At 36.4% G+C, this 27,986-nt stretch overlaps 2 protein-coding genes across 3 annotated transcripts in view; both read left to right on the top strand.

Moving 5' to 3' along the window:
* LOC127881514 (uncharacterized) overlaps positions 1 to 3,307 on the top strand; it is a 61,079-nt gene extending 57,772 nt beyond the window's left edge. For both annotated transcript variants that reach the window (XM_052429429.1, XM_052429428.1), the window contains one exon: positions 969 to 3,307. In XM_052429429.1, the coding sequence (XP_052285389.1) occupies positions 969 to 1,115 (147 nt within the window). In that variant the 3' untranslated portion in view covers positions 1,116 to 3,307. The remainder of the gene's footprint in view (positions 1 to 968) is intronic.
* A 12,112-nt stretch (positions 3,308 to 15,419) lies between these two features.
* LOC127832429 (guanine nucleotide-binding protein subunit beta) overlaps positions 15,420 to 27,986 on the top strand; it is a 50,145-nt gene continuing 37,578 nt past the window's right edge. Inside the window, exon 1 of the mRNA XM_052357893.1 lies at positions 15,420 to 15,576. The gene's annotated coding sequence lies outside the window, so the exon portion shown is untranslated. The remainder of the gene's footprint in view (positions 15,577 to 27,986) is intronic.

The raw sequence follows: 27,986 nt of genomic DNA, 5'->3' as shown, positions 1-27,986 counted from the left end.
TTGTTTTAGGTTTAATGATAACGTTATTCCGCAACGTTTCGGGAACATTAAGCGAACCATACATTTAACGCTAGGAGAACGTTGCAGTGCAACGTTTCTGGAACGTTTGGGCTAACGTTAGGATAACGTTCTAAAAACGTTTTGTGCTAGCTGGGTGGCTATATGGCTATAGTAAAATCTTGTTAACACTCTAGAGGCCACATTTATAGTCCGATCTTCATGAAACTCGGTCAGAAGATTCATCCCAATAATATCTTGGACGAGTTCGAAAATGATGCTGGTTGGTTGAAAAATATGGCCACCCAAGGGTGGGGCATTTTTCCTTATATGGCTAAAGTAAAACCTTGTTAACACTCTAGAGGCCACATTTATTTCCAATCTTCATGAACTTTGGTCAGAAGATTGGTCTCAATGATATTTTGGATGAGTTCGAAAATAATAATGTTTGCTTGAAAAACATGGCTTCCAAGGGGCAGGACATTTTTCCTTATATGGCTATAGTAAAATCTTGTTAAAACTCTAGAGGCCACATTTACTGTCTGATCTTCATGAAACTTGGTCAGAAGATTTGTCCCAATAATATCTTGGACAAGTTCAAAAATGATGCCGGTTGGTTGAAAAACATGGCTGCCAGGGAGCGGGGCATTTTTCCTTATATGGCTATAGTAAAACCTTGTTAAAACTCTAGAGGCCACATTTATTTTCTGATCTTCATGAAACTTGGTCAGAAGGTTTGTCCCATTAATATCTTGTTATCTCAGGTGAGCGACTTTGGGCCTTTCAGGCCCTCTTGTTTAAAGAAAGTCTCTTCTTAGCGAAAATCTAGTCTAAGCAGAAAGTGGCATCCCTGATGGACTTCGCAGAATGCACAAGCTAATCTGGGACAACACTTTATGCACAGGCATAAAGCCCAGTTTTCCCAGAACCAAACTTATTTGCATAGTAATTCTGATCTTGTAACCCTCTAGTGTACAGTATGTAAGACAGTGTTCCACAAGGAGTGCAAGACGGACAATAGGGCATGTCCCAAATGTCAGCGGCGACTGCATCGTCAAAGCATGCAGGGATCAACCAGCCAGATCCTCACACCTGACTACGACCTACATGTCACCTAGCAACCTGTAACAACCACACTGTTACTGTGAAAACAAGATCCTCACACCTGACTTTGACCTACATGTCATGTAGTAACCTGTGATAACCACATTATTTCTATGGAAACAAGATCCTCACACCTGACTACGACCTACTTGTCACGTAGCAACCTGTGATAACCACACTGTTACTATGGAAACAAGATCCTCACACCTGACTACGATCTACATGTCACCTAGCAACCAGTGATCTAGTATCACACTGTTACTATGGAAATCTGATTCTCATGGTGTGAAATCAAGCTGTGCCAGCAACCAGATAATTTCTGTAGCACCCATAGTATGCAGACTCCTGATGGAACTACATATGGGTAAATGTAACAACAATTACACTGTTACTTTGCCAATCGGATGTTCTCTATTTTGACTGCTAAAGTTTGTACACCAGGTAATTGTTGTGGCAACACTATTCCTAAATGAGATTTTCACTTTTGTTTGCTTTAGCTGTCAGTAGCAATATACAATTTTGATGGCAAACAAGGCTGTTTTGTTGATCTAGTATCACCAAGCATGTAATGTCAGTTTATGGTCGCAAGAGACTGATAACATTCCATATTGAACTAAATGTTGACAGCATGCTTTGAGACAACTACAGGGAAAAAACACATGAAAATGTTGACATAATACAGATTAATTTATTTGTGTTTTTTTAACAAAATGTTATCTATTTTTAACTGTTATAAAAAAGAAGTGCAGATTTCTTGGATAAGACATTGAGATGCTTGAAAAACATAAATGGTGAAATTTATATACAAAAAAATAATGTGATATTTTTAGCATTATACCCCGGTACATGTAGTTGTAAATAAGACTTGATGCCAAAATAGTTCTTACTTGTATGCATATAAGTAATGCATACCTTTTACTTTTAGTTGAGTTATATGTTTATATAGAGTTAACTATGGCATGCAGAAAATGGCATTTTGAAAGTGAACATTTAACATGGTATCAGGGTAACAGTACTCATGTATTCATAAGTTATTGATCATCTCAATATATTAATTAATATTATGCATGGTATACTGTTTATGATGTAAAATGGTTTTGATAACATGAGCTTCAGTCTGCTAAAACTGGGTTTGAAGCATGTGCTTAAAGTGTCCTTCCTAACAACTGTAGTTGCCATTTGTATGGTATGTTTTGTTGGAAGGAAGTCTCTTTTTGCAAAAAAATCAGTTAAGGCAAAAAGTCTCTCACTCAAAAGTGTAGTTCATGATTGCCGGTGCAGACTGCACAGGCTATTCTCGAACGACACTTTATGCAGGTCAGAGCAAGGTTGATATGCAGGGCTCAGTCTGCACTTGGTCTAATAAAGCAAGGCTGATATGCAGGGCTCAGTCTGCACTTGGTCTAATAAAGCAAGGCTGATATACAGGGCTCAGTCTGCACTTGGTCTAATAAGCTAATGGCTACAAATGCACCAATTTGGCTGAAGAAAATTCTGTTTGGTTATGTATAATCCTTTATAAATACCTACAAAATATCAAAAATAAGTAGAATTTTTCAAAAGCATGTCAAATTTTTTGAAAGTTTGAGCCAGGTAAAGCCCTGATATCAGAAGATAATGATTCTTTGTTATTGGGAAATAATGTAATAATAATGCACAAATTAACGTTCTGATACCAAGATACATAACAGTTTACAAGTACTAAAGCTTTGTTATTTTCATAAATATATATAATATCCCTTTTTCAGCATCAAGGACGAATACATTTATTTCCTGTTAGCTAATTGTTGCTATTATCTTTGTCACATGATGACTGATTAGCTTTGTTTGTTATAATTATTTGTTTAATTGATCAACACCTTCTGTCCACTCAGTCAATGATAAACAAAACTAACTTACTATAGCTATTATGTTATGCATGAAATGAACTTGAAATAAATAAACTTGGAAACTTGGATAGCAAATAGCACAAATGTATTTATGAAAATGAATATTTTATTTAACTTTTATTTTATGTGTTATCTATATCTATATTGATAATACAGCCATTAAATGCTCTTAAACTTTCATTGAATTTATATGCTTTTGTGATTTTTCAGAGTCTTTTTATTATTTTTAGTTAAATTATTGTTTTTGTTGTAAATATTAAAATGTGATGGAATATTTATTTATATTTTAGGTAAAGCGAATAAATATGTACACAATATTTGGAAGTCTTTACTGTATTATGAATATTTCTTCCACAACTTTAAGTATGATTGACTATGGTAGCTATTGTTACACAACATTGACGTTCAGTAGACATTTAGTACAAGGATGATACAGAAAGATATTTACACATAACGAAAAACATTGCCTGTTTGTTAACACTCTACAAGTCACATTTTTAGCTCATCTATTTTTTTTTAAAAATTATGAGCTATTGTCATCACCTTGGTGTCGGCGTCTGCTTCCCGTTAAGTTTTGTGTTTAGGTCCACTTTTCTCAGAAAGTATCTAAGCTATTGCATTCAAACTTGGTACACTTACTTACTATCATGAGGGGACTGGGCAGGCAAAGTTAGATAACTCTGGGGTGCATTTTGACAGAATTATGTGCCCTTTTTATACTTAGACAATTGAAAATTTGGTTAAGTTTTGTGTTTATGTCCATTTGATTCCATTAGTATCAAAGCTATTGCTTTCATACTTGCGACACTTGCTACCTATCATAAGGGGACTGTGCAGGCAAAGTTATGTAACTCTCACTGTCATTTTGACAGAATTATGGCCCCTTTATACTTAGAAAATTGAAAGTTTGGTTAAGTTTTGTGTTTTGGTCCACTTTACTCTTAAAGTATCATAGCTATTGCCTTCAGACTTGGAACACTCGCAAACTATCATAAGGGGACTGTACAGGACAAGTTTCATAACTCTGGTTGTCATTTTGACGGAATTATGGCCCTTGTTTGACTTAGTAACTTTGAATATATGGTTAAATTTTGTGTTTACATCCACTTTACTTCTAAAGTATCAAGGCTATTGCTTTCAAACGTCAAATACTTTCATACTATCATGAGGGTACTGTACCTAGCAAGTTGAATTTACCTTGACCTTTGAATGACCTTGACTGTCAAGGTCAAATAATTAAATTTTGCTAAAATTGCCATGACTTTGTTATTTATGATCAGATTTGATTGATACTTTGACAAAACAACTCTTACCTGACATTCTACAATAGACTCCACCCAAACCATCCCCCATGCCCCCCCCCCAAAAAAAGTAATTTTTATTTTTCATATTTTCAAAAATGGAAGATAATGAAATAAATGACCACACACCTCACTATACACCCCTTTCCACCCTACCCTTCCATCTTTTTTGATTGAAGTATTGAGATAGGTCCCTTCACCTTTAAAAAGATAAATAGATGAGTGGTCTGCACCCGCAAGGTGGTGCTCTTGTTACCCAATCTTCATCGCACTTTCTCATCCGCACAATTTTCCGTACATGGCTATCCAAATTCCACAATTATTCCGGCCCATAGCAAAACAAGGCCCCAAGGAGGCAGAGTGGTTTCCTAAAAAGGCTATGCTGAAACTGTGTGAACATTCTCTTTAAGTCACATATTTGGTCAAATCTTCATGAAACTTCCGCTGTTGAGGGTTGGAGCCCACCAAAGAGCTCAATATCTCAGAGCCAATGTGCTTGTTGTAATAAAGTCGTACATACAATGTACAATAATTTTCTCTGGTTTAATGGTGTCGATTGCATATCAATTTCTTATAATACATAAATATTATTTGGTCTAAATTTTGCGCTACTTTTCTTTCACTTGTCCTAGCACTCCTACCTAATGAACCCTTTACCATTTACATATAGCTCAGCAGATTAAGTCTATATATCAAGAAATCTTTCAGTTTGTGATGCAAGCACCAAATTTGGAACATATACTCTTCAGGAACTATAGATTTGATAAAGCATGTTAGCCAATACAAAATTTCAAAATGGCGTCCATTATCAAGATGGCCGCCATCAGGATTGAAAAATGAAAAAAAAGAAACAAATTCTCTGAAAGGTTTTACTGCTGTGAATATAACTTGATTTTGATTTTGTACACAACAATTTGACTTGTTTGAATTTAAATTCAGACATTGTTTAAGTTTAATATAGTACACACAAATCCAACATGGCTTCAAAAATGGCCGCCAAGATGGCTGCAAAAACCTATTTATGATAGCTATGTAACTATCCACTCAAATTTGATGAATTTGGTGTCTATATACCCAGGTTTCAGGGGACGCATTTATTTCGTCAGACAAAGTGTAAGTTAATAACGTCACACAGAAATCCAACACGGTGTCCAAAATCGGTGCCAAGATGGCCGCCAAAACATATTATTAATCATAACTATGTTACTTTCCACTCAATTTTAGATCTAGATTTTGGTGTCTATAGATAGGTTTCAGGGGGCAAAGAACACATTAAAGTGATCAGACATTTTTTAAGTTTATTATATATCACACAAATCCAAAATGGCCACCAAGATGGCCGTCAAAACCTATTTATGATCATAATATATGACTATGTAACTGTCCATTCAAATTTGATTAATTTGGTGTCTATACTCAGGTTTCAGGGAGAAAAGAACACATAAATATCACATTTATATCATCAGACAAAATGTAAGCTAATTATGTTACACAAACATTCAACACGGCGACCATAATGGCCATTAACACAATACGAAGGACCACAAGTCCATAACTTGTTACTCAAAAACTAGGTCACTAGGTCAAAAAAAAAGAAAAACGTAAACACTGTAGAAGTCACATTTCATGCCCAATCTTCATGTAACTTTGTCAAAATGTTTGTCTTAATGATATCTTGGTTGAGTTCAAAAGTGGTTCCGATCCGTTCGTAGTTATGTTATATAGCATCATGGCATTGGTAGTCAAGTTATACAAAATCATGACGTCGGTAGTCAAGTAATACAGCATCATGACGTTCGTAGTTATGTTATATAGGATCATGAAGATGGTAGTCTTGTTATATAGCATCATGGCATTGGTAGTCAAGCTATACAGAATCATGACGTTGGTAGTCAATTTATACAGCATCATGACGTTGATAGTTATGTTATATAGGATCGTGACGATGATAGTCAAGTTATACAGCATCTTGACATTGGTAGTCAAGTTATACAGCATCATAACGTTGGTAGTTGTGTTAAATAATTTCTAGGCCAAGTTCGAACATGGGTCAGGTCATGTGTAACCATAGTATCGTCCCTCTATATGAAAATATCTTAATATTTTAAGTGAAAAGATTGAAAAACAAACATGTTTAATAAGCCAATATATACATGTAGTTTAGTGTGTATCTTTGGACATAACAACAAAAACTGCATTAAAATCGGTAATGTTTTGCCAAAAACTGGCGAGACTAAGCTCCATGTAGTAATCAGTATCACGTTCACCGTTTCTCATAATATCGGCCCTTGCTATTGGTTGCTAGGGTTTGTTACTTTGCGCATGTGCTTTTTCTATAAATAGTTTCTTGAAGGGGCCTTTTTTACGTTTTGGTAAATTGACAAAATTTTAAAAAGTATAGGATCATGACGATGCGATGGTTGTCATGTTATATAGCATATTGAAATAGGTAGTCAAGTGTTACAGCATCATGACGTTGGTAGTCAAGTTATAAAGCATTTTGACGTTGGTTGTCACATTATATAGCATCATGATGATTGTTAAAAGCCTTAGACCTTGTTAGTCACAAAATACAGCATCATTACGTCGGAAGTCACGTTTTACAGCATTTTGACGTTGGTATACAGCATCATGACGTTACAAGTCAGTTTATACAGTATCCTTACGTTTCAAGTTGCGATAAATATTATCATCACGTTGGAAGTCACGTTATACGACATCATGACGTTGGTAGTCAAGTTATACAGCATCATGACGTTGTTATTCATGTTTTTTTTAACATACTGACGTGTTTTAGTCCAGTAATATATCATCATGACGTTGTGAGTCACATTATATAGCAAAATGGTGATTGTATACAGCATCAGACGTAGGTAGTCACGTTACAAGCATCATGACGTTGGTAGTCACGTTAGAAGCATCATGACGTCGGTTATCAGTTATACAGCATTAAACGTTGGTTTACAGAATTATGACGTTGTTAGTAACGTAAAGGAGTATTATTACACCCCCACAAACAAAGTTTAGGGGGGGGGGGTATATAGGAGTAAACTTGTCTGTCTGTCTGTCGGTCGGTCCGTATTAAGTGTCCGCTCTTTAATTCAAGTTGTTTTCATCCAATCTTCACCAAACTTGGTCAGAAGTTATATCTAGATAATGTCTAGGCCAAGTTCGAACATGGGTCATGGCAGGTCAAAAACTAGATCACTTGGTCTCTTTGTGCGTTTCAAACATTGAGCATGGTGTCCGCTCTCTAATTCAAGTAGTTTTCATCCGATCTTCACCAAACTTGGTCAGAAGTTGTATCTAGATGATGTCTAGGTCAAGTTCAAATATGGGTCATGCCGGGTCAAAAATTAGGTCACGGGGTCACTTAATGCGTTTTAAACATTGAGCATGGTGTCCGCTCTCTAATTCAAGTAGTTTTCATCCGAGCTTCACCAAACTTGGTCAGAAGTTATATCTAGATAATTTCTAGGCCAAGTTCGAACATGGGACATGGCAGGTCAAAAACTAGATCACTTGGTCTCTTAGTGCTTTTTTAACATTCAGCATGGTGTCCGCTCTCTAATTCAAGTAGTTTTCATCCGATCTTCACCAAACTTGGTCAGACGTTTTATCTAGATGATCTTAAGGCCAAGTACGAACATGGGACATGCCAAGTCAAAAACTAGGTCACGGGGTCACTTAGTACGTTTTACACATTGAGCATGGTGCCCGCTCTCTAATTCAAGTTGTTTTCATCTGATCTTCACCACACTTGGTCAGAAGTTGTATCTAGATGATGTGTAGGTCAAGTTCGAACACGGGCCATGCCGGGTCAAAAACTAGGTCACGGGGTAACGTAGTGCGTTTTAAACATTGAGCATGGTGTCCGCTGTTTTTTGTGATGACAACATGCAAAATATTCTGTGCCAATGCGGGATGTGGGGGTATTCGTCACGTTTGTGACAAAGCTCTAGCTATGTTGGTAGTCCCGTTTTATAGCATCAACTGGTATACAACACATTGACGTTGGCAGTAACGTTTGTTTTGCATTACGACGTTGGTAGTCACGTTATATATCATGGCCATGGTAAACAGCATCAATGCGTTGGTAATCACGTTATTAAAGTATAATTACCTTTATAGTCAAGTTATACACCATCCTGACGTTGGTAGTCACATAACACAGCATCACTGACTTGGTATACAGCATAATAACGTTGGAAGCCACGTAACACAGCATCATGACGTTTGTAGTCACGTTATACAGCATCATGACGTTGGTAGTCACGTTTAACAACATCATGAGGCTAGTAGTCCCGTTTTTCAGCATTCTGACGTAAGAAGTCGCGTTATTTAGCATCAAGCCGTTGGTATTCAGCATCATGACATAGTCAGGTAACACAGCATCGTGACGTTTGAAGGAACGTTACGCATCATCATGCTGTTGGTAGTCGCGTTTAACAACATTATGAAGTTGGTAGTCTCCATAAACAGCATTCTGGTGTTGAAAGTCGCTATTTAGCATCAAGACGTTGGTATACAGCATCCTTACGTAGGTAGTCAGGTTAAACAACATCTTGACATTGTTAGTCACGTGATAAGGTATCATGACGATGTTATTAAGAATCATGACGTTGGTCGTCAAGATATACAGAATCTTGACGTTAATAGTCATATTATATAGCATCATCACGTTAGTATTCAATGATATATAGCATCTTGACGTTGATAGACTTATTATATAGCAAGATGACATTGGTTTACAACATCATGAAATTGGTAGTCACGTAACACGAAAGTATGACGTTGGTTAACACGTGATATAGTATCATGACGTTGGTAGTATTGTAATACAGTTTCAGTACAATGGTAATAACGTTATATACATGTTATATCATAACCTTTAAAAACATCCTTACACGTTGGTATCCACGTTATATAGCATCATGACGGTAGTTCACACGAACATGACGTTAGTTTTTACGTTATACAGTACAATTAAGTTGGAAATCACGTAATACAGCATCATGATATTCTTAGTCACGTATTACAGCATCTCGACGTTGGAAATCACGTTTAATATTATCATGACGTTGGTAATAGCATAATGACGTTTTTAAGTCACGTTATACGGCACCATGATATTAGAAGTCACGCTATACGGCATCGTTATGTTGGTAGTCACCTTATATACAGCATTAAGACGTTGGAAGTAATGTTATAGCATGTGTAACCATAGTATCGTCCCTCTATATGAAAATATCTAAATATTTTAAGTGAAAAGATTGAAAAAGAACATGTTTAATAAGCCAATAAATACATGTAGTTTAGTGTGTATTTTTGGACATAACAACAAAAACTGCATTAAAATCGGTAATGTTTTGCCAAAAACTGGCGAGACTAAGCTCCATGTAGTAATCAGTATCATGTTCACCGTTTCTCATAATATCGGCCCTTGCTATTGGTTGCTAAGGTTTGTTACTTTGCGCATGTGCTTTTTCTATAAATAGTTTCTTGAAGGGGCCTTTTTTACGTTTTGGTAAATTGACAAAATTTAAAAAAGTTGTTTCAGATTCGCAATTTTCGATATCTACATCTACATCTGCATGGCACTGCTATACGATCGTTGAACGATTATCAGAAGCAGGCGCGTTGTCAGAAAATAGCTGTTAAAGATATGTTAAGTGCAATTTACTAGGTACAGATAAAAAGATAAAAGAAGCTACAAGACTAAGATAAAAAGTTAAAAACACAATAGATTAGAACTGGTGGAAAGGATGCAGCTGCCCAGTAAAGATGTCTAAACTGGGACTAGCTTGAAAGGACACAGGCAGGCCATTCCACAGACGAATACTACGTGGGAAAAATGAATTCGAGTGATACTGTGTCCTTGAGTACGGTACCAGGTAGTTCACGTTTCTGGTGGGTGTCAGGTGTTGATGATCAACCCACACAAGATTATTTTGGATTTTGTTTAATAATGTGACATTACTGATGTTACGACGCTGTTCTAGGGTTTGCCATTTGAGATCATTTAGCATTTAGGTAACACTACTGGTATAGTTGAAGTCATTACAAACATACCTGGCAGCTGATCTTTGGACTTGTTCAATTTTGTAAATGAGATATTGCCAAGGATGCCAAACAGATGAACAGTATTCTAACTGGGGCCTAACATACGTTTTGTAGGCAGTCTCTTTAAACTTTTTATTTGAAGTTTTGATATTTCTTTTAATGAATCTGAGTGAATTACTGGCCTTTGATGTTATGTTGTTTATGTGATTGGTCCAAGACAGGTCTTTACTTATGGTGACACCTAGGTATTTTGCAGTCTCTGTGGCTTTTAGTTCTATACCATGGAGTTTGTAGGGAAAAAGGAAAGGATGTTTTTTGCGGCTGATTCTAAGGTTTTTACATTTGTCGGGGTTGTATTTCATTGACCAATCGGATTCCCAGTTTTCAAGATTTAAGAGATCTTTTTGGAGGGTTTGTGCATCTTGGGTAGATTTAACTGTTAAATAAACAATAGTATCATCTGCGAAAAGCCTAACCTTGCTCTTAACACTGTCAGGGAGGTCATTAATGTATGAGAGAAACAGGCAAGGTCCGAGGACCGAGCCTTGGGGGACGCCAGATAGGACTGGAAGGTTGTCAGAGTTATGGCCCTCGACGGCAACCTGCTGGGTGCGACCGTATAGGAATGACCTTATCCAACAAATGGTCTCGGGGTGTATCCCTAGTCTATGAAGTTTCATGAGGATTCGTGATGGTCGACTTTGTCAAAGGCTTTGCTGAAGTCCATGACTATAATATCAGTTTGTTGACCTTGTTCTAGGTTGTCATAGACTTCCTGAGAAAAACTAATGAGCTGGGTTTCACAGCTATGTTTTGATCTGAACCCGTGTTGAAATTGACTTAAAATATTATGTTCGTCATAAAAAGACATGGTATTGGAGACAAGTATATGCTCCATAAGCTTAGAGGCAATACAGGTTAGTGAGATGGGTCTATAGTTACTGGGGTTGCATTTGGGGCCTTTTTTGAACACTGGAGCAATGACTGCGTGCTTCCAGTCATTCGGGACAATACCTGATTTCAAAGAAATTTGGTAGATATGGGTCAGGACAGGGGCTATTTCATGGTGAAGTTCCTTTAGTAACCTTAGGGAGATCTGGTCGGGTCCTGAGGCTTTGCTGGGGTTTAAACCTTTAAGGAGTTTCCGTACTCCATCCTCGGTGATAGTGACATTTTGAATCTTTGGGTGGTTTTGTGGGGTGAGTATCTATAGTTATGATATTTATGAGGAAACAGTAATACTGAACATTTACCATGCTCTAATATAGCCATTATATGCATCTTTTGACGATTTAAAAACCTGAAAATTATAAAGCAATGCAACTCGAAACGATAGAATAATTTGGAGAGTTCTGTTGTTGTCGCTATATTTTGTGAAACTACGAAAATTGCTTATATATAGTATAAATTACATATAACATTGTAGGCGGAAGAATGGTCGAGGGGTCTAAGTCGGAGACTTCTTACGCCAGGACTCCGAGGGTCAGTGGTTCGAGCCTTGTTGAGGGTTACTTTTTTTCTTTTTTTTTAAATTTTATTCTTAATTTTTTACTGGAGATTTTTAGAGCAAATGTTTACATTTATCAATAGAAAGCATTTAATGACAAACTTAAAAGCATGCCAAAATCGATGAAATGGCCCCTTTAATGAAAAAACGAAACTCTTGTTCATGTTTCTCTTAAGTTATTTATTTTTTCACAAATAAGCGGCGTAAACAAGATTTGATAAACCTACTTATAAACAAAAAACAATCTAACACAATTATGTGCTATCATAATATCGGCCTGAAATAAACATGACTTACTTTCAAATGAAAACCGGAAATCATGAAAAATATCGTCGTAATAGTCATAAATAAACAGCACAAAATAACTTCTAAAAATGGAAAAAACATTTATTGTCCAGCACTTCTTGAAGGATTTTCGTCAAAGGCACGATAGCATGAGGAGAGCCGATACTATGAGAATAAGGGATATAGCAACATGACGTTCGTACACAGTGTCATGACGTTGTTATTCGCGTTATGTAGAATTATGACGTTGTGATAACGTTATACAGCTTCATGACGTTGGTAGTCACGTTATAGAGCATCACTACGTTGGTAAAAAGCATAATGACGTTGGTGTTCAAATTATACAGCATTATTACGTTTGTAGACACATCAAAGTAGAACTCTACGGAAACGCTAGTAGAGCAGTACTTCTCAATGGACAGTAACGGGACTTCTTCGCGATATCAGTGGCCGGCCGTCAGAGATGTCTGCTCTCCCCCGTTCTGTTTAACCTTGTGTTTGAGTATATAGTGCATTAGACTCCCCATGACTACCACGCCTCTATCTCAAAGTAGAGATTCGCTGATGACATTGACTTCATGGGTGGCACCAGCAGTGAACTTCGAGATCTCACCAACCGGCTCTATGAAAGAGCAGAAGCATACGGGATGGAGGTCAAGACGGGGAAGTCGAAGATCATGGTGAGCAGCACGACCAACACCAGTGCAGACATCACCATGAACGGCGAGAAGCTAGAAGAATTGACCAAGTACTAGGACGCAAACCTTTTCAAGGATGGTACCAGTACCGCTGAGCTTCGAATAAAAATTGCCACAGCGACCGCAGCGATTGCCAAACTGAGCAGGTTGTTGACAAGCGGTTCCATCAGCTTCCCTACCAAGTACAGGCTCTACAAGTCCCGCGTAGGCTCCATCCTTCTCTACGGCTGCGAGACCTTGACGTTTCTCGCGGACACAGAACGCATGATCCTACTTGCATTTGTCTCCCAAGACTGCTTCCCATATCCTACACGGAGCCCAAGACCAACAAGTACATCCAGAACATGCCTGCAGCACTTGTTGGCCTACAAGAACCTCTACTGGCGACCGTCAAACGACGAAAGCTGGCTTGGGTTGGACACGTCATCATGCACAACTCTCTGTGCAAGACTATTCTTCGGGGCATGCTAGAGGGAGGTCGACGTCGATATCGTCAGAAGAAAAGCTGGATAGGCAATGTTAAAGAGTGGACATCCCTTCTCATGGATGAATTTCACGCAGCAGCACACAACCGACCTGACTGGAGGGGGATATCTGTATCGTCGTTCATCATTTCACCCTAATTGCCAAACCGGTGAAGGGAATGATGATGATAAGTAAAGTTATACAACATCATTACGTTGGTAGTCATGTTATACAGCATCATGACGTTAGTATTTCATGATATATAGCATCTTGACGTTGATAGTCACATTACATAGCATCATGACATGTGTATACAACATCATGGTAGTGACGTAATATAGATCCAAGCCGTTGGTAATCACCTTATATTACATCATGACGTGTGCATACTGTATCATGACGTTGTAAGTCACGTTATATAGCATCATGACGCTATTATGCAGCATCATCACGTTGATTAAAAGCATAATGACGCCGGCAGTCACGTTATCAAGCATCACCATGTTGGTATACAGCTTCATCACGTTTGAAGTCAATGCATATTGACGTTGGTTTTCACGTTATAGTACAGCCTCATGACGTGGGCAGTGACGTTTTACAGCATATTGACGTTGATAGTCAAGCTATATAGCATCATGATGTTGGAAGTCACTTTATACATCATCATTACGTTGGAAGCAACGTTATTATCGTTTGACAGAATCACGACGTTTGTATACATTAACATGACGTTAGTAGTCACGATATTAAACATCATAACGTTGGTATACAAAATCATCATGTAGGTAGACACGTTGCAGAGCATTATTGCGTTGGCTATTACGTTATATACCAGTAGCTTCGGAGGTCGCGTTAGATAGCATCATGACGTTGGTAAGCAGCAAAATTAGATTAGAAGTCACGCTTTACAGCCTAATGACGTTGTTAGCTACGTTATACAGATTCAGGCGTTTGTACACAGCATCATGACTTTGGTAGTCACGTTATACAGCATCATGACTTTGGTAGTAACGTTATATAGCATCACGACGTTAAAAGTCACGTTATACAACATCATATGACGCTTGACAAATAGAGAATACTAGGTCGGTGCCGAATAAAGCAAAGTTTATTTTGCGATGCTTAGAAAATCTGAACCACGAGCCTTGGCGAGTGGTTCAGATTTTCGTGCCGTGCAAAATAAACTTTGCTTTATTCGGCACCGACCTAGTATTCGATTTATCCCATCAATTTTCTTAGTCGTAAATTATTTCTTTAAAAATAGAATAGGAAAATCGAACTACACGGAAAATCCCAAAGTTATTTCAAGCAAACATTGTTTTATTATTTTAATCGTTTCGAGCCTAATACATTACAAAAAGATCAGTAATTAACATGTTTTTCTGTTTATCATAACTCTACGTCCCCGATTTTTAAGAAATAATGAAAAAAAACAACAACACTCTAAACAACTGCAGCTTTAGCGTGAAAGAACATGCATTGTGTCGTATGACGTGTTAATTATGACGTCACGAGTACGCGCACTTAATAGTTGTAAATAATGTTTATTTGCTTTTTGAGTTGCATTATATGTTAAAAATATATTACATCTTGGTATCAAATTGTTTGTTTTGTTGAATCTAATTTGATTTTGCTAAAAATGATTACTTTATAGTTGATTCCGAGTAATATGACCATTCTCCGCCGCGCGTGACAGCTATATTTCAGCACTGCCGAAATAGAGGAAAATTTGTCCATATTGGTTTATTTCGACAATGCACGTCTGATGATGGGATAAAATGTTTCTAAATCATGTCATGTATTCACACCTTAACGAACGAATACTGCATGCCGAGGCTATCTAATATCCACAGCAGTAGACGCAGGCCTGTTTTTAAATGTTACTCTATATTACGCAGTTGTTTTTTTTGAAAACCGTATAGTATTATTTTAAGTCTTTTGTGTAAGTTTTGAATGCGTTTGCATGTTCTCTACGCGTTTCATGATAATTGGACCAAAATTGTACTTATTTTCTGCAATAGCAACATTCTTAGTTTTGTATTGGTGTTATTGGTGCTAAACTTGTCGTGAGTATCGACAATAGCCCCCATATTTACTTATGTATGCTAATAGTGACGTCACATAAAATGCGGGTTGAATTATGGAAAATCAGAGCAACCGCACCCATTGTGCATAGAAAACTACGATTACTTATGCCGGGTGTATAAATATTTAAAGTTTTTATGACTTTCTAAAGGTTTTATATCCTTTGTTGGTGCATTTACAGGGTAAGTAATATAAATTGTGTCAACGGTCTTAAAATCAGCCGCTGGATTATGCAGTTAACAAAAATAGGCGAACGATTGAAACTATCAGCATATCACACGGAAGCCATTTTGTTTTGTTTTTTAAGGATTCCCCACCCACCTTAGCAAATGTGTTTATTTTCACCAGCCATCACTGTCATGCGGGGTCCTTGTTAAATTACTACACATTTTCGTTTATACTATATCAATGCAAAAATAAAAAACAAGTTTCATACCGAAAAACGATCGCCAATAAACAAATTTTGCATCTGTTACTGACACTGATCACTTTATTGTCATTCTACATTTCTGTCTGAGCCTGAAGTTGATTTCATTGTCTCGCAAAGATGTGCGATGGAAATTTTTTAACACGTGTATAGAATTATACATTAGATTTTGCCTATATCAAATAATGTCATCAACATATTTCACAGTCTGTGAAGAGACTGTTTTAATTTAATATCTAGACTAGACAAAATATTTACGATTTCGACATCGTTAAATCATGTGTAACAAGACTGCCGAGATAACGCGAGATTAAGGGTCGGGGGGAAGAGGGGGAGGGGGGGGGGGTCCGCCAGTATTCGCTTAACAGTACACACCTTAGCTTTCCGCTATATTGACTTTTTAAATCAAATAAAGCGATAAATTGCCCATTCATAACTAAAAAAAACAATCTTTATTTTTATTATAACATTCAATGACTATCTGCTCGATAAAAGTTCAGTACCATTGTCATCAACAGCGCCGTAATTAATTACTGAGTTGAGTAATTGTCAAGTTTGACTGGTCAACATACCAATGTAGATTGACAACAATAACAAGATCATTCCTTACTGTACTGTGTGCTGAAACCTGTCAGAAATTGAAACAACTCCAGATTATTATAATTTTTGAGTGCAAGTTAATTAAACCCACCCACTTATTAAAAATTAACATTGTTTATTATATTAGCACTAATTTTTCTAAATTTTCAGAAATGCAAACCAATTGGTATTTGCACATTTCAGTAAACATAAGACTACTTTATTGTTAAATATGTTTGCTTTGTAAATTGTCTAAAAATCTATGTATTTTTATCAGTTCTTTTGCAAGCCTAACTGGTTAAGCTTTTAAAAAACATAAATGTTATCATATTGTTGACAACTATTATATTATGTAAGATCATTTTTAAGCAAAAGTAAGTCCCCAATTCCAAGCTTACCCGGGCCAGCTTAACCGGTAGAGTGTTGATCTCTGACTTGTTCATGGGTTTGTAAGTTTGAGCCTCAACTCGGGTTCATCTCTTAGAAATAATTACACCTTAGGCTACCCCGTCTGTAACCCAAATTGCAGTTGAGGGTCACCGGCATACATGTATCAAAAACAATGTATGTGCATATGTTAATTAACATTTCCTGGAGATTCAACCACTGAGCAGGATAACTAAGTTAACCCCATTTTATTAATGAAAAAATTAAATATACTACCAGATGTATCAAAAAGACAAACCAACTAGTACCTACTAGTACTATCATAAGGAACATCATCCATTAACCATCTATACTTTCAGGTCTTTTGGCTCTGCTACATCATCAGGAATAAGCGTTCGGTAATGTTTTCTGTGTTAATCATATGGATAACAATTTATAATATTTCATCCCAACAACAAAATCTTTACAATGATAGATTTCATTTTACAGTCAGGTTTTACATCTATTAGGTTAAAAACTAAATAGTGAATTAGTTTTTGAGATGAGCTTGTACCAAACACACAAACACACACACACAAGCTAATGCACATACACACACTTTAATAAGCAAGTATTTGGACTGTCACAGTTATTGCTTGTTGGAATGTCTCAGACTAACCAGCATTTACAAGCAGTCTTCACTTATGCATTTTTGAACAACTAGCCTGAATCTGTATGCATTAATAGAACAGATTAAAATACCCACTAGCCTGACTATATGAATGTGGAAATTTTAATAGCCCAAATTTAATACAAATCACTAGCCCCGAGGTGTCGGGCTAGGGGTTAGTGTAAAGTCTTTAAAAGCAATAGCAATTCTTCATGTAATGATACTTGTCTTGTTTTGAACAAATCTGCCATGATGGGTAGTTAATGGGGATAGCCCAACACACAACCAGTTAAGGATGACTGTGATGCAGGTGAAAGTTTCACCCATATGGATATTAACCAATGGACATTTGACCAGGGACACTTATTTTAATTTGAAGTAAATGTTTTCTTAGCAGTGTAAATGGTCATGTCAACACATCACGTTAAGTTAAATGATTACATGACAACATTGGATGTGTAGCCAGCGATTTTTTTCCTTCTTTATAAAGTACCGGTAAACGGCACTTTCCCAATTACGAAAAAACTACAAATTTCCCAATTGCTGGCCCAAAAATTCCCAATTTTAGGTAAAAAGAAATGTTTTGTTTTTTTGTGGAAAATTCAACATTTTGTTAGTTTCCCTGTGCAGCTCTATGGTTTGAACCTAGGTAAATATAATATTGACAGCTTGAAAACACTTAGTTATCAATTTTAAAGTATTTGGGAGCATAAAATAAAATACACCAATTTCCCAATTTGAGGGTCTCACGAGGGTACGGGTACTTTTCCCATTTGGACAAAAAAATCGCTGGCCTTAAAATAATGTCGAAAAGGTCAGTAAAATGGTGTCCGGATGATAACTCAAGAACGCTTGCGCCTAGGATCGTGAAACTTCATAGGTACATTTATCATGACTCGCATATGCACCTATTGATTTTCAGGTCACTAGGTCAAAGGTCACGGTAACTTGACACAGTGAAATTGCTTCCCGATGATAACTCAAGAAAGCTTACGCCTAGATCATGAAACTTCATAGGTACATTGATCATGACTGTTAGATGACCCCTACTGATTTTCATGTCACTAGGTCAAAGGTCAAGGTCACAGTGACTCGACACAGAAAAATGGTTTCCGGATGATAACTCAAGAACTCTTTCGCCTAGGATCATGAAACTTCATAGGTACATTGATCATGACTCGCAGATGACCCCTATTGATTTTCAGGTCAAAGGTCAAGGTCACGGTGACTTGAACCAGTGAAATGGTTTCCGGATGATAACTCAAGAACGCTTACGCCTAGGATCATGAAACTTCATAGGTACATTGATCATGACTCGCAGATGACCCCTATTGATTTTCAGGTCAAAGGTCAAGGTCACGGTGACTAGAACCAGTAAAATGGTTTCCGGATGATAACTCAAGAACGCTTAGGCCTAGGATCATGAAACTTCATAGGTACATTGATCATGACTTGCAGATGCCCCCTATTGATTTTCAGGTCACTAGGTCAAAGGTCAAGGTCACAGTGACAAAAAACGTATTCACACAATGGCTGCCACTACAATTGACAGCCCATATGGGGGGCTGCATGTTTTACAAACAGCCCTTGTTAAAAATAGTTTTTACCCTTTCTGGCATAGATATGCATAATCCCGGCTCGATCCATTCCTTAATACATATATAACTCGGGACGTTTTTTTTTCTAACTGAACACGCGTAAATCGTCGGACGTGATGTTCATGTTTTTATACCACACAAAATACACTTACACTTGCCATGCGACGTTCTAAATGTCTGTATAATTTTTGCGCACTTTTTATTGAGACAGAGGATAAAGTACTGTTTATTTGACACTAGAATTTGTTAATGGCGGGTTAGCATTAAAATTCAGAAGTGTGTTTCGGATTACAAATTAAATAATGATGATTTGAGAATTGAACGAAACATTTACAGTTGTGCGTAATTAATTCAACGATAATTTGTTAAACGTGCATTACGTGTTGAATAAATGTTTTGACCATGAAATGAAATGCACAATATCTATGAGGATTTCACCTGGTTGCCATCATCAGTCTCAGGGCTATAGATAACTTTTGGGGTATATTGGGTTATTCACCCCCTGTTTTTGACAACAATATGGTTTTTGTATATTCAATAGAGTTTTAGCAAAAATTTTCACCCCCTACAGTGTTTTTTTCAGTTATGGGGGAAGGGGGTCGGGTCCCCTGAGGGGGGGAAAATTCGCGCTTAAAAGGGGAAAAGGGGGAAATTTCTATGCTTAGCTAGTAACAGTACAAAATCAAGTTTTAACACTATAATTCACCATACAGAGGGAGAAAAACATAATTCAAACTCTTTTATTCATAAACATGTTATGTTCAAAGTTCAACATATCTGGGCTTTTCAGCGCATTTATCAATTTATCAATTATTCTGGTGACCTCCTCTTCACCAAGTCTCTCCATGTGCAGACAAAGTCTGATCACGCAGGGACTCCAGTGTAGCTTCCCCAAGCCTGTTTCTCTGTGGCGTGCAAAGCAGGTTGAGCAAACTAAACAGTCTTTCAACGCTCTCTTGACCGGACGTTTCTGGCGTTTCACTGCTGGCATTTGAAGAAGACTGACTTTTAAGTTGTACTTGTTTGAAAAGAATATCAATTTATTTTTAAGTTAAAACATATTTGTCAATTTTTTTACGATAGCTTTTGTTGTGCGACATGTTTGAAAACGTATGGTTTGCGGTAGATGTCGTAAAGCGAAAGTCGTGATAGTGAACTACGTATGGTTTGCGGTAAAGGCTAAAATAAAGTAAACACGCGGATGCAGTTCAGGAAAATTGTAGTAAATTCGTAACGAAAGACGTATTTAAATGAGGTATTGATTAAAATTTATTAACACTTCAGAGAGGGGAATTTTAAAAATATTTGGGGGAAAAATATATACTCTAAAGATGGGGGAATGGGGCCGAATAACGCGGAATATTTCATCCAAAAAAAACACTGCCCTACTTTTGAGCTTAATTGGGTTTTTCACCCCCAATATTTTAACTCAATTGGGTAATTTAGGAAATGACATAATATATAAAATACTTAAAATCTACTAAGGTTACTATATTATTTATACAAATGGAATTTAAAAAGGAACCTGTACAGAACAACAAACAATTACTCAATTTCCGATCAAAGTTCATTCATTTTTGCGTTGAATGCACTGTAACTCCAATATAACGCGCTCCGTTATAACGCTGAATCCAATATAACGCGGGGGGTGCTTGGATCCCATTTTTTCTCCAACCTTCCATTTGATTTCTGATTCAAATCCGTATAATGCAACTTCGTGTATTTTCAGACAAATCAAAGATGGCGGCAATCACATGTTGATTGCTTTATTCAACCGTCCGTTGAACCGATTATAATAGCCTTGAGGTTAAACAACACCGACAGCTTATTGGTGTTAATCTGTTGTGTAATGTCAATAAAGGTGTGAAAAACTTGCGTGTCAGTGTTTATTACATGTATTCCTCATCAGAGCGGTTCAGTGCGATAATTTCCATAAGTTAAGTGCAAGCGGGATAGTTATACAATTAAAGTAATTCAAAACGATTAAAACATTCTTACTTTGATATGGTTGCAGTTTGACTATATTAAATTAGCGGCAGTGAAATATACTGCCCACTGTATAAAACAACTTTTTCTTTCATTTCATTATCATTCTAATATTATGTCATTTAATCTTTCAGTGCGTGTATAAGAAATTAAATAATGCAGACGATTTATTTACATGCGAACACAGTGTACCGGTAATTGTTAACAGAGTTACACTTTCATTTTCGCGCGGTATCAGAAAGTCCCCGGGAAACACGTTTTTTGCATGCGTATGACGCAATAAAACAATTTTTTGTACATGAATCGTATTGCATTTAATCTAAATTTAAAGTCGCTCGTCCAATGAAAGCTCTGCCCCATAATGCACTGTACATTTAACACTTCTGAAAATGGCATTTATGCGTACGGTTGTGTTTACGAATTTCTTAAACATATATCGTCATTAATGTTCAAGATTATTATTTTTTAAGTGATGTTGCAATTTTATTGGATTATCGGATAAATGTGCACATAAGAAAAGCGGTATGTTTACTGTTATCGATACGATTCGGTTTATATGCATGTATTTGTGTCAACACAGAATTGCAATATACCTATGACATGACCTATATTATAGGCTATTCTATACCTGTATTTTTTTATAGCGCCCTGCAGAAAATGAGCTCAAAACTTATAACGCGGATCCATTATAACGCTGTTTCGTGGCTTGGACCCCATTGACCGCGTTATATTGGAGTTACAGTGTAACAAGTTCGTGAAAATCGCTGCACAATAGATGAAGTTATGGCTGTTCAAAGCGATGCACCCCGTTTTCAGGTCATCTTGAGTTGAATACCTTGAAAATGAAAGTAGAAATCTACGAATAATAACAATACTACCCCAAAGATTGATAACCGCTGGAAAGACTGCCTTCTTTTTTTCATTGGACAGCTTATAAATTATGCAGTACATTTTTGTACGGAAAATAGCCAGTCTAAAAAATACGCCCGGTGTTCGTAAGAATTGCGTTTCGTGACGCAAGATTTTTTACGGGAATTTCGTTATTAAATTTGTATTTGCATTTTTGTACGCTTTATTTTGAATTTATTTTTTTGGATCCTAGATTGTCTGTGGTGCGTTTTGGGCCTATTACCAACCAGTTTTCGTTCGTTTCAAATAATAATATATATTATAGATTTTTCATATTACTTTTCATGACAACAAGCACATGTCACATATCATAATATATATCACATCACAATTTTCATAGTAATAGAGATATTTTCATACAGCACATTTTTAACAACATGATGAATGGCATGTAAAATACAAGCATACATTTCATTCACAAAATACATTGCAAACAAATCCTGCTATATAAAGAGAACAAAGTCATGACATGTATCATTATTATTTCATTATTATTCTGCGCTGTTTTTTACCAGCCCACAGTTTGTAGATCACTTTAAAGTCAACATCTTTGCAGTCTTTTCCTACAATTGAGATTTTCATGAGATGTTCCAAATTCTTTAGTCAAACAATTTCTTAGATCAGTTTTGATTACATTCTGCCTACTGAACCCTCGTTCACAATCAACTGTAGACACTGCAGGTTTTTTTTCCCACTTTTTGGGAAGATAGCCCATGGCTTTGGAATTGGGAATTTTATCGGCATTTTCATGAAATTGGGAAAATGAATTCATTAGCCTTTTTTTCCACACAAAAAGTCCACTAATTAGGGAAATACTAAATTCATGGGTGAAAGCAGGAAATTCCCAAAATACTGAAAATAAAATCTGGGGGGCGATAGGGCCCCCTGTGGGTCCAGGGCAAGTGCCCTGGCTAGGGGTCCACGAGGCCTCCGGCCCCCAGAAGCTCCTGCATTTTAGCTTATTTGAAACAAAGAAATCACTTCTCCTAAGCTTAAAGACACATGTATTTTTAAGTGATTCAAAACAGAAAAAACAGTTAGTTTGGCTAGAATATATCACAATCTATTTCTTAAACATTTCATGTAGATCAAATGTGATAGGCAAAATCTTTAAGATAACACTAAACTTTCTCAACTCTATACAAATATTTACAGTATAATATAGATCAATGAACATGTTATAGCAATACCTTTTCTGTCATGTATTTTTAAGTAATTTGTTTTTATATCTTATCTAGTTATTTACTAATGATTTGATTTACACGTCCGGTAATTATTCACATGCGTAACGTCCTCGGCGTGAGACTTGAACGCCTTTTTCCCATTTGATTGGTACTTGATCGTTTTGAAACAGATATCACAATATCATATGCGCTAACTGGAATGATTTTTTGTTTGTTTGTTAAACCAATCTCCCCATTTCTCTCCACGACAGTCTCTTTCATGGAGCCATTCCCATCGCCATTTGTTTATCACATCACTTTCAAGTTCTTTTGTGTCGAACCCCGGAACAGAGCTCCAGATAAGGGTGGTATTTTCGTAATTAAGAATTATTTTCAAGTCTGTTACTTATTTATTTTAAAATCTGGCCGTACCATTAAGAATTACAAAATCAAGTAACGAATATTATTTTTACATCGGTTTGTATCGATTTTTATTGAATTCTTTTCGTGTATTAAAGATACTGTCGGTACTTATATAGAATGGTTATCGGGTTTGTTTAACAAAGCGCATTTTTTCCAATAAAAGCGGCGTGTACAGTCTATCTGTCAAAAAATGGCTGTGCCCGGAGGACATCCTAAAACTGCAGAGTGCAAAAATAACGCTTTTGACATATTGTACGCAAAGTGAGCCAGAGTTGAATGTTAAGAAAGACATTATAGAAAAGATCTTATACGATGACACCCATTATTATTTATTTTAAGGTCATTTAGAAAAGTTAAGAATTATTTTCCAAAACTTAGTAGTAACGTTAAGAATAACATTTCAGAGTTAAGAATTATTTTTGAAAATCTGGTAGTAGCGTTAAGAATTTCACAAAACCTTATCTGGAGCTCTGCAGGAAGCAAATACATGATTTGATCGTGTTCTTTGGTTTCGGAAGTAAAGTTATTTTTACTTGTCCAGTCATTGAAATTGAGATTTAAATCTACTAGCAAGTCGGGCTAGAACTATGGCAATTTGAACAAGCCCGAGTCAGAATTTACTGGCCCAAACATTTTTGTTAAAAATGCAGATAAACATAACATAAAACATCCAAAGAAGCATTCATTTATTCAATCTTTAGAATACAATACAAATCTCTTATTAATTTCACCTCATCCAAGTTAGCTTCCTCGTCATCTGAGCCAGCCTCTTTCGGATCCTGAAATAAGAAGAAAGTAATTTCACACACGGATTTCAATCAAATCACAATTATAAATATATACATAAAGTTTAGGTAAAAAATTAGCAGAAAGTTATCCCATATATCCATGTGAAAGAGAGAGCAAACCTGAACCACTCGAAAATATATAAGCAATTAAGTGCCAGGTTATTCTACAAAAAGCGAGTTGACAAATGCGTCAATCATAGTTACCTTAGATTTGCATTCCTCAACAACGTACTTGAATGAGAACTGTTCGGTCATTACTCTCTGTGTCCCGAACGCAACGCAAAACATCTATTTTACATAATAGTAATCCGGGAATCACAAAACCATGCGCTTTATGCGCAGTAATCCAATTATCGGCTGATTGCCCAGCACGTGTGCGCAGTGTGTTAAAACATAAGCAGCTGTTGATTTAAGCGGCTCAAAACTTTGTTTACAAATATTGAAAATGAAAGCGGAACTCATTTTGTGTTTAATGAATTGTACAAGCACGTCGGGCTTGTAATATTGGATTTCCTACAAGCCCGAAAGAAAAAATACTTGTTTTTTGCTGTCGGACTAGTGCGAATTCAGGGCTCGAAATTAACTTTTTTTCTACTTGCAAAACATTGCGAGCTGCTTTAATACCAACTCGCAAAATCAAAAACAGTCTCGCAAATTTTGCAGGAAACATAAAAAAGTTCGGACATTAATTTAGTACTATTAAAACAAAATAAAAAGTTCTTAACATACACATTTTATTTCTGCAATCATACAAAGATATCAGTTCCTTGGACCATAAGGGCATTGTTTTCGAATATAAGTGTGTCGTGTTCACTCAGAAAACAAAGTTTAAGTGTCAGTTTGGGATATTTTTAATGGGTTTAAAACTTTTCAAATATTGAAAAAAATCAGCTATGATATCGTGTGTTGAGTGCGACGTCACCAAAATACAAATCAACGGTTAACTTTACTTCATCTTTCGTATTTTTTCCGTCTGTAGGCAAAAAAAAACTAATTATGTTTGGCTTCGACGCCATGTCTGTTCAAGTTCAATGAACAAATGTGAATAGTCAACTGTTTCACGTTCTTTGTTCCAATACTATCCTCGTATCTGTACTATAAGTTTACCAGTCTACATACAAGGTGTGCGCTTCCGCATACAGGTATTCAGACTTTCTATAAATTGACCTACGGTTTAGCGTTCATGACGTCGAGTGCATTTATATTACTAGTTTTTTTTCCCACTATTTATGTACTCGCAAAAAAATACTAGTGGCTTAAAACTTAACTCGCAATCAGTATTTTTCACTGGCATTTTGCGAGTGTGCCAGTGTTAATTTCGAGCCCTGGAATTTCGACGACTGCTTGTCCGCCATATTTTTTTTAGAGATAAGACTGTTTCATAACGTTGATTTCTATTTGTTGACAGATTTACGTAAACCAATCAAACACTTTTTTGGAAACCGAGTCAGATTCCCGTTTAACTTCGAGTTATTCTGTGCGGTTAACCATTTCATAAACAAAGGAATCGTTAATAATCGGCAGATTTCGCCAGAATATTCTAATGAGGTGACACCATGCTGCCTTCTGCACGCGCGGAGGGTCTTGCGGGAGACATGTTATTTCGGGCGAATAGTGCCCACAGGGATAGAACGATTCACGAGAAAATGAAAGAGCAATACGCCCAGGGGGATAGACTAATAGAGAACCCCCCCCCCCCGCCCCCAACAAAATCTCATCGATTCTTCATCAATTACTAAAACGACCTCTGAGAAGCCAAAAAATACAGAATTCCGTAATAATACGGAACACTTTCACCCATGTAAATTTGATAAAACACTTTATAATCATTAAATTAAAAGAACAAAATCATAAAATACTTTGTTAGATGTAATTGAATTAAAATTGAGATAAAATACTCATAAGACACTTCTTTTTTTTTTTTTTGGAAATTGGGAATTTTTTGCCTCATTTTGGGAAAAAAGTATACTTTTTGGGATTGGGAACAAAGCCGAATTTCGGCTATAAAATCGGGCCAAAAAAAACCCTGCACTGGGGATACTAACAACCTTTTGGCAGCTTCTGCTGAAGCTGGATAGGAATGGACATTTTTAATTGCCAAATTTGCAGCAGAGTGAATGTCAGTCACTGACTTGTTTCCAGAATTATGGCTGGCTCTTGCAAAATTAGCAAAGCAAAGCAGTTCAGACTGTGAGCCTTCAATTCCTACAGTACCTAAGTAGTCAGAGACAGTGTCAATGTCTGAGTGTATTTGTGGGACTGGGATCACCGAGTCTTTTTTCAGGATATTGCAACCTACTGTGAACGTGTTGGAATTCTGCACCTTAATGCATAGGTCACAGTACATTGATTTTGATTCATTCTCAAAGCGAAGCCAATTATTATCAACTTTCCATGACTCTTGGAATGCTCTAGTTTTTTGTGTTTTAATTTTTTTGTTTGTTTGTTCAGACTCATTTTCGGTCAAAGGACGCTTAAAGGATAAAGAAGTTATGTTAGCGACTGTACGGACAAAGTGGTTACTTCCATTTATATCGTAGACGACATGAATTAGTCTTCCTATGCGTTACAAATTCGTAACTTTAATTAAACTTTAATTGCAATTAAACCGCGCTTGTTTTTCACGTTTTCCTTTGATTAAAATACGCCGCTGTTAGTTAGCATAGTGTGTGAGTAAAACGATCAAATTAATTGATTATGACCTTTTCATTTCAATCGAAAATCGGCAGAAAGTTGTAACATCAACGACATAGAACTAATTATTTAATTACAGTGAAAACTCGCTATTAAGACCACTTGTGGGACTTTTCAAAAGTGGTCTTAATAGCGAGGTGGTCTTAATTCTGAGTTTTCATGAATTTGATGGACATATAATTACAACAACGTAAATATTCACTGAACTTGTATCTGTTTGCATACAATATAACAGTCATCCGTTTATACATTGTATTTATACATTGTACAAAGATAGTATTTCAAGTTGTTCATTAAAGAAGTGTAAATACATGTATATGTACTTTTCATCAAGATCCTTGATGTTTACTTAACGAATGAGTCAATTGTCGTCTGCTTAGCATTTTGTCGAATAAAAGTCGAGATTTTCTTTTTAGAATAGCTTGAACCCGAGTCTTTCCAAATCCGAATAAATCGTCGTTGAGATTTCCCATCACTTGCGTCGATCAAATCAATCTTTTCTTTTAAACACAACTCTTTCCGTTTTCGCTTATCCATTTTGAATAACGATATGGTATAAAAGTCGGTTTTTATATCCATCACGAACAAAACCGTGTTACTCAAATATCCTAACTGTTAAATTATTCGCCGTAATAAATCTTTAAAGTGTGTACCAAACAACTAACAATTTACCCATCAAAGACTCAATAATAATAATAGCTAATTGTCAATCAAGGGTTAAAAATTATAACAAGTGCCGAAAATCTAACACCTGTGTCGCAAATCGATGCCAAAAACCGTTGTCGTTAATTGTGGTTAATTGGGTCAGAATGGCTTCGTACACAAGCCCGATAGTACCACAACATCAGATCAAGTAAGGTGTGAAAATTACTGGTCGTTTGGCGGGTGTCAATTAAGAACAATATCGATAATTGGTACTGATTAAAGTGGTCGTAATAGCGGATTAGCGGGTTGGTCGGATTAGTGAGTGTAACGACCATTGAAATATA

Source organism: Dreissena polymorpha, chromosome 5 (assembly GCF_020536995.1).
Source record: "Dreissena polymorpha isolate Duluth1 chromosome 5, UMN_Dpol_1.0, whole genome shotgun sequence".
In the NCBI taxonomy this organism is placed as follows: Eukaryota; Metazoa; Mollusca; class Bivalvia; order Myida; family Dreissenidae; genus Dreissena; species Dreissena polymorpha.
The sequence above is the reverse complement of the archived record's forward strand: the minus strand, read 5'-3'. Positions and strand labels throughout refer to the sequence as shown.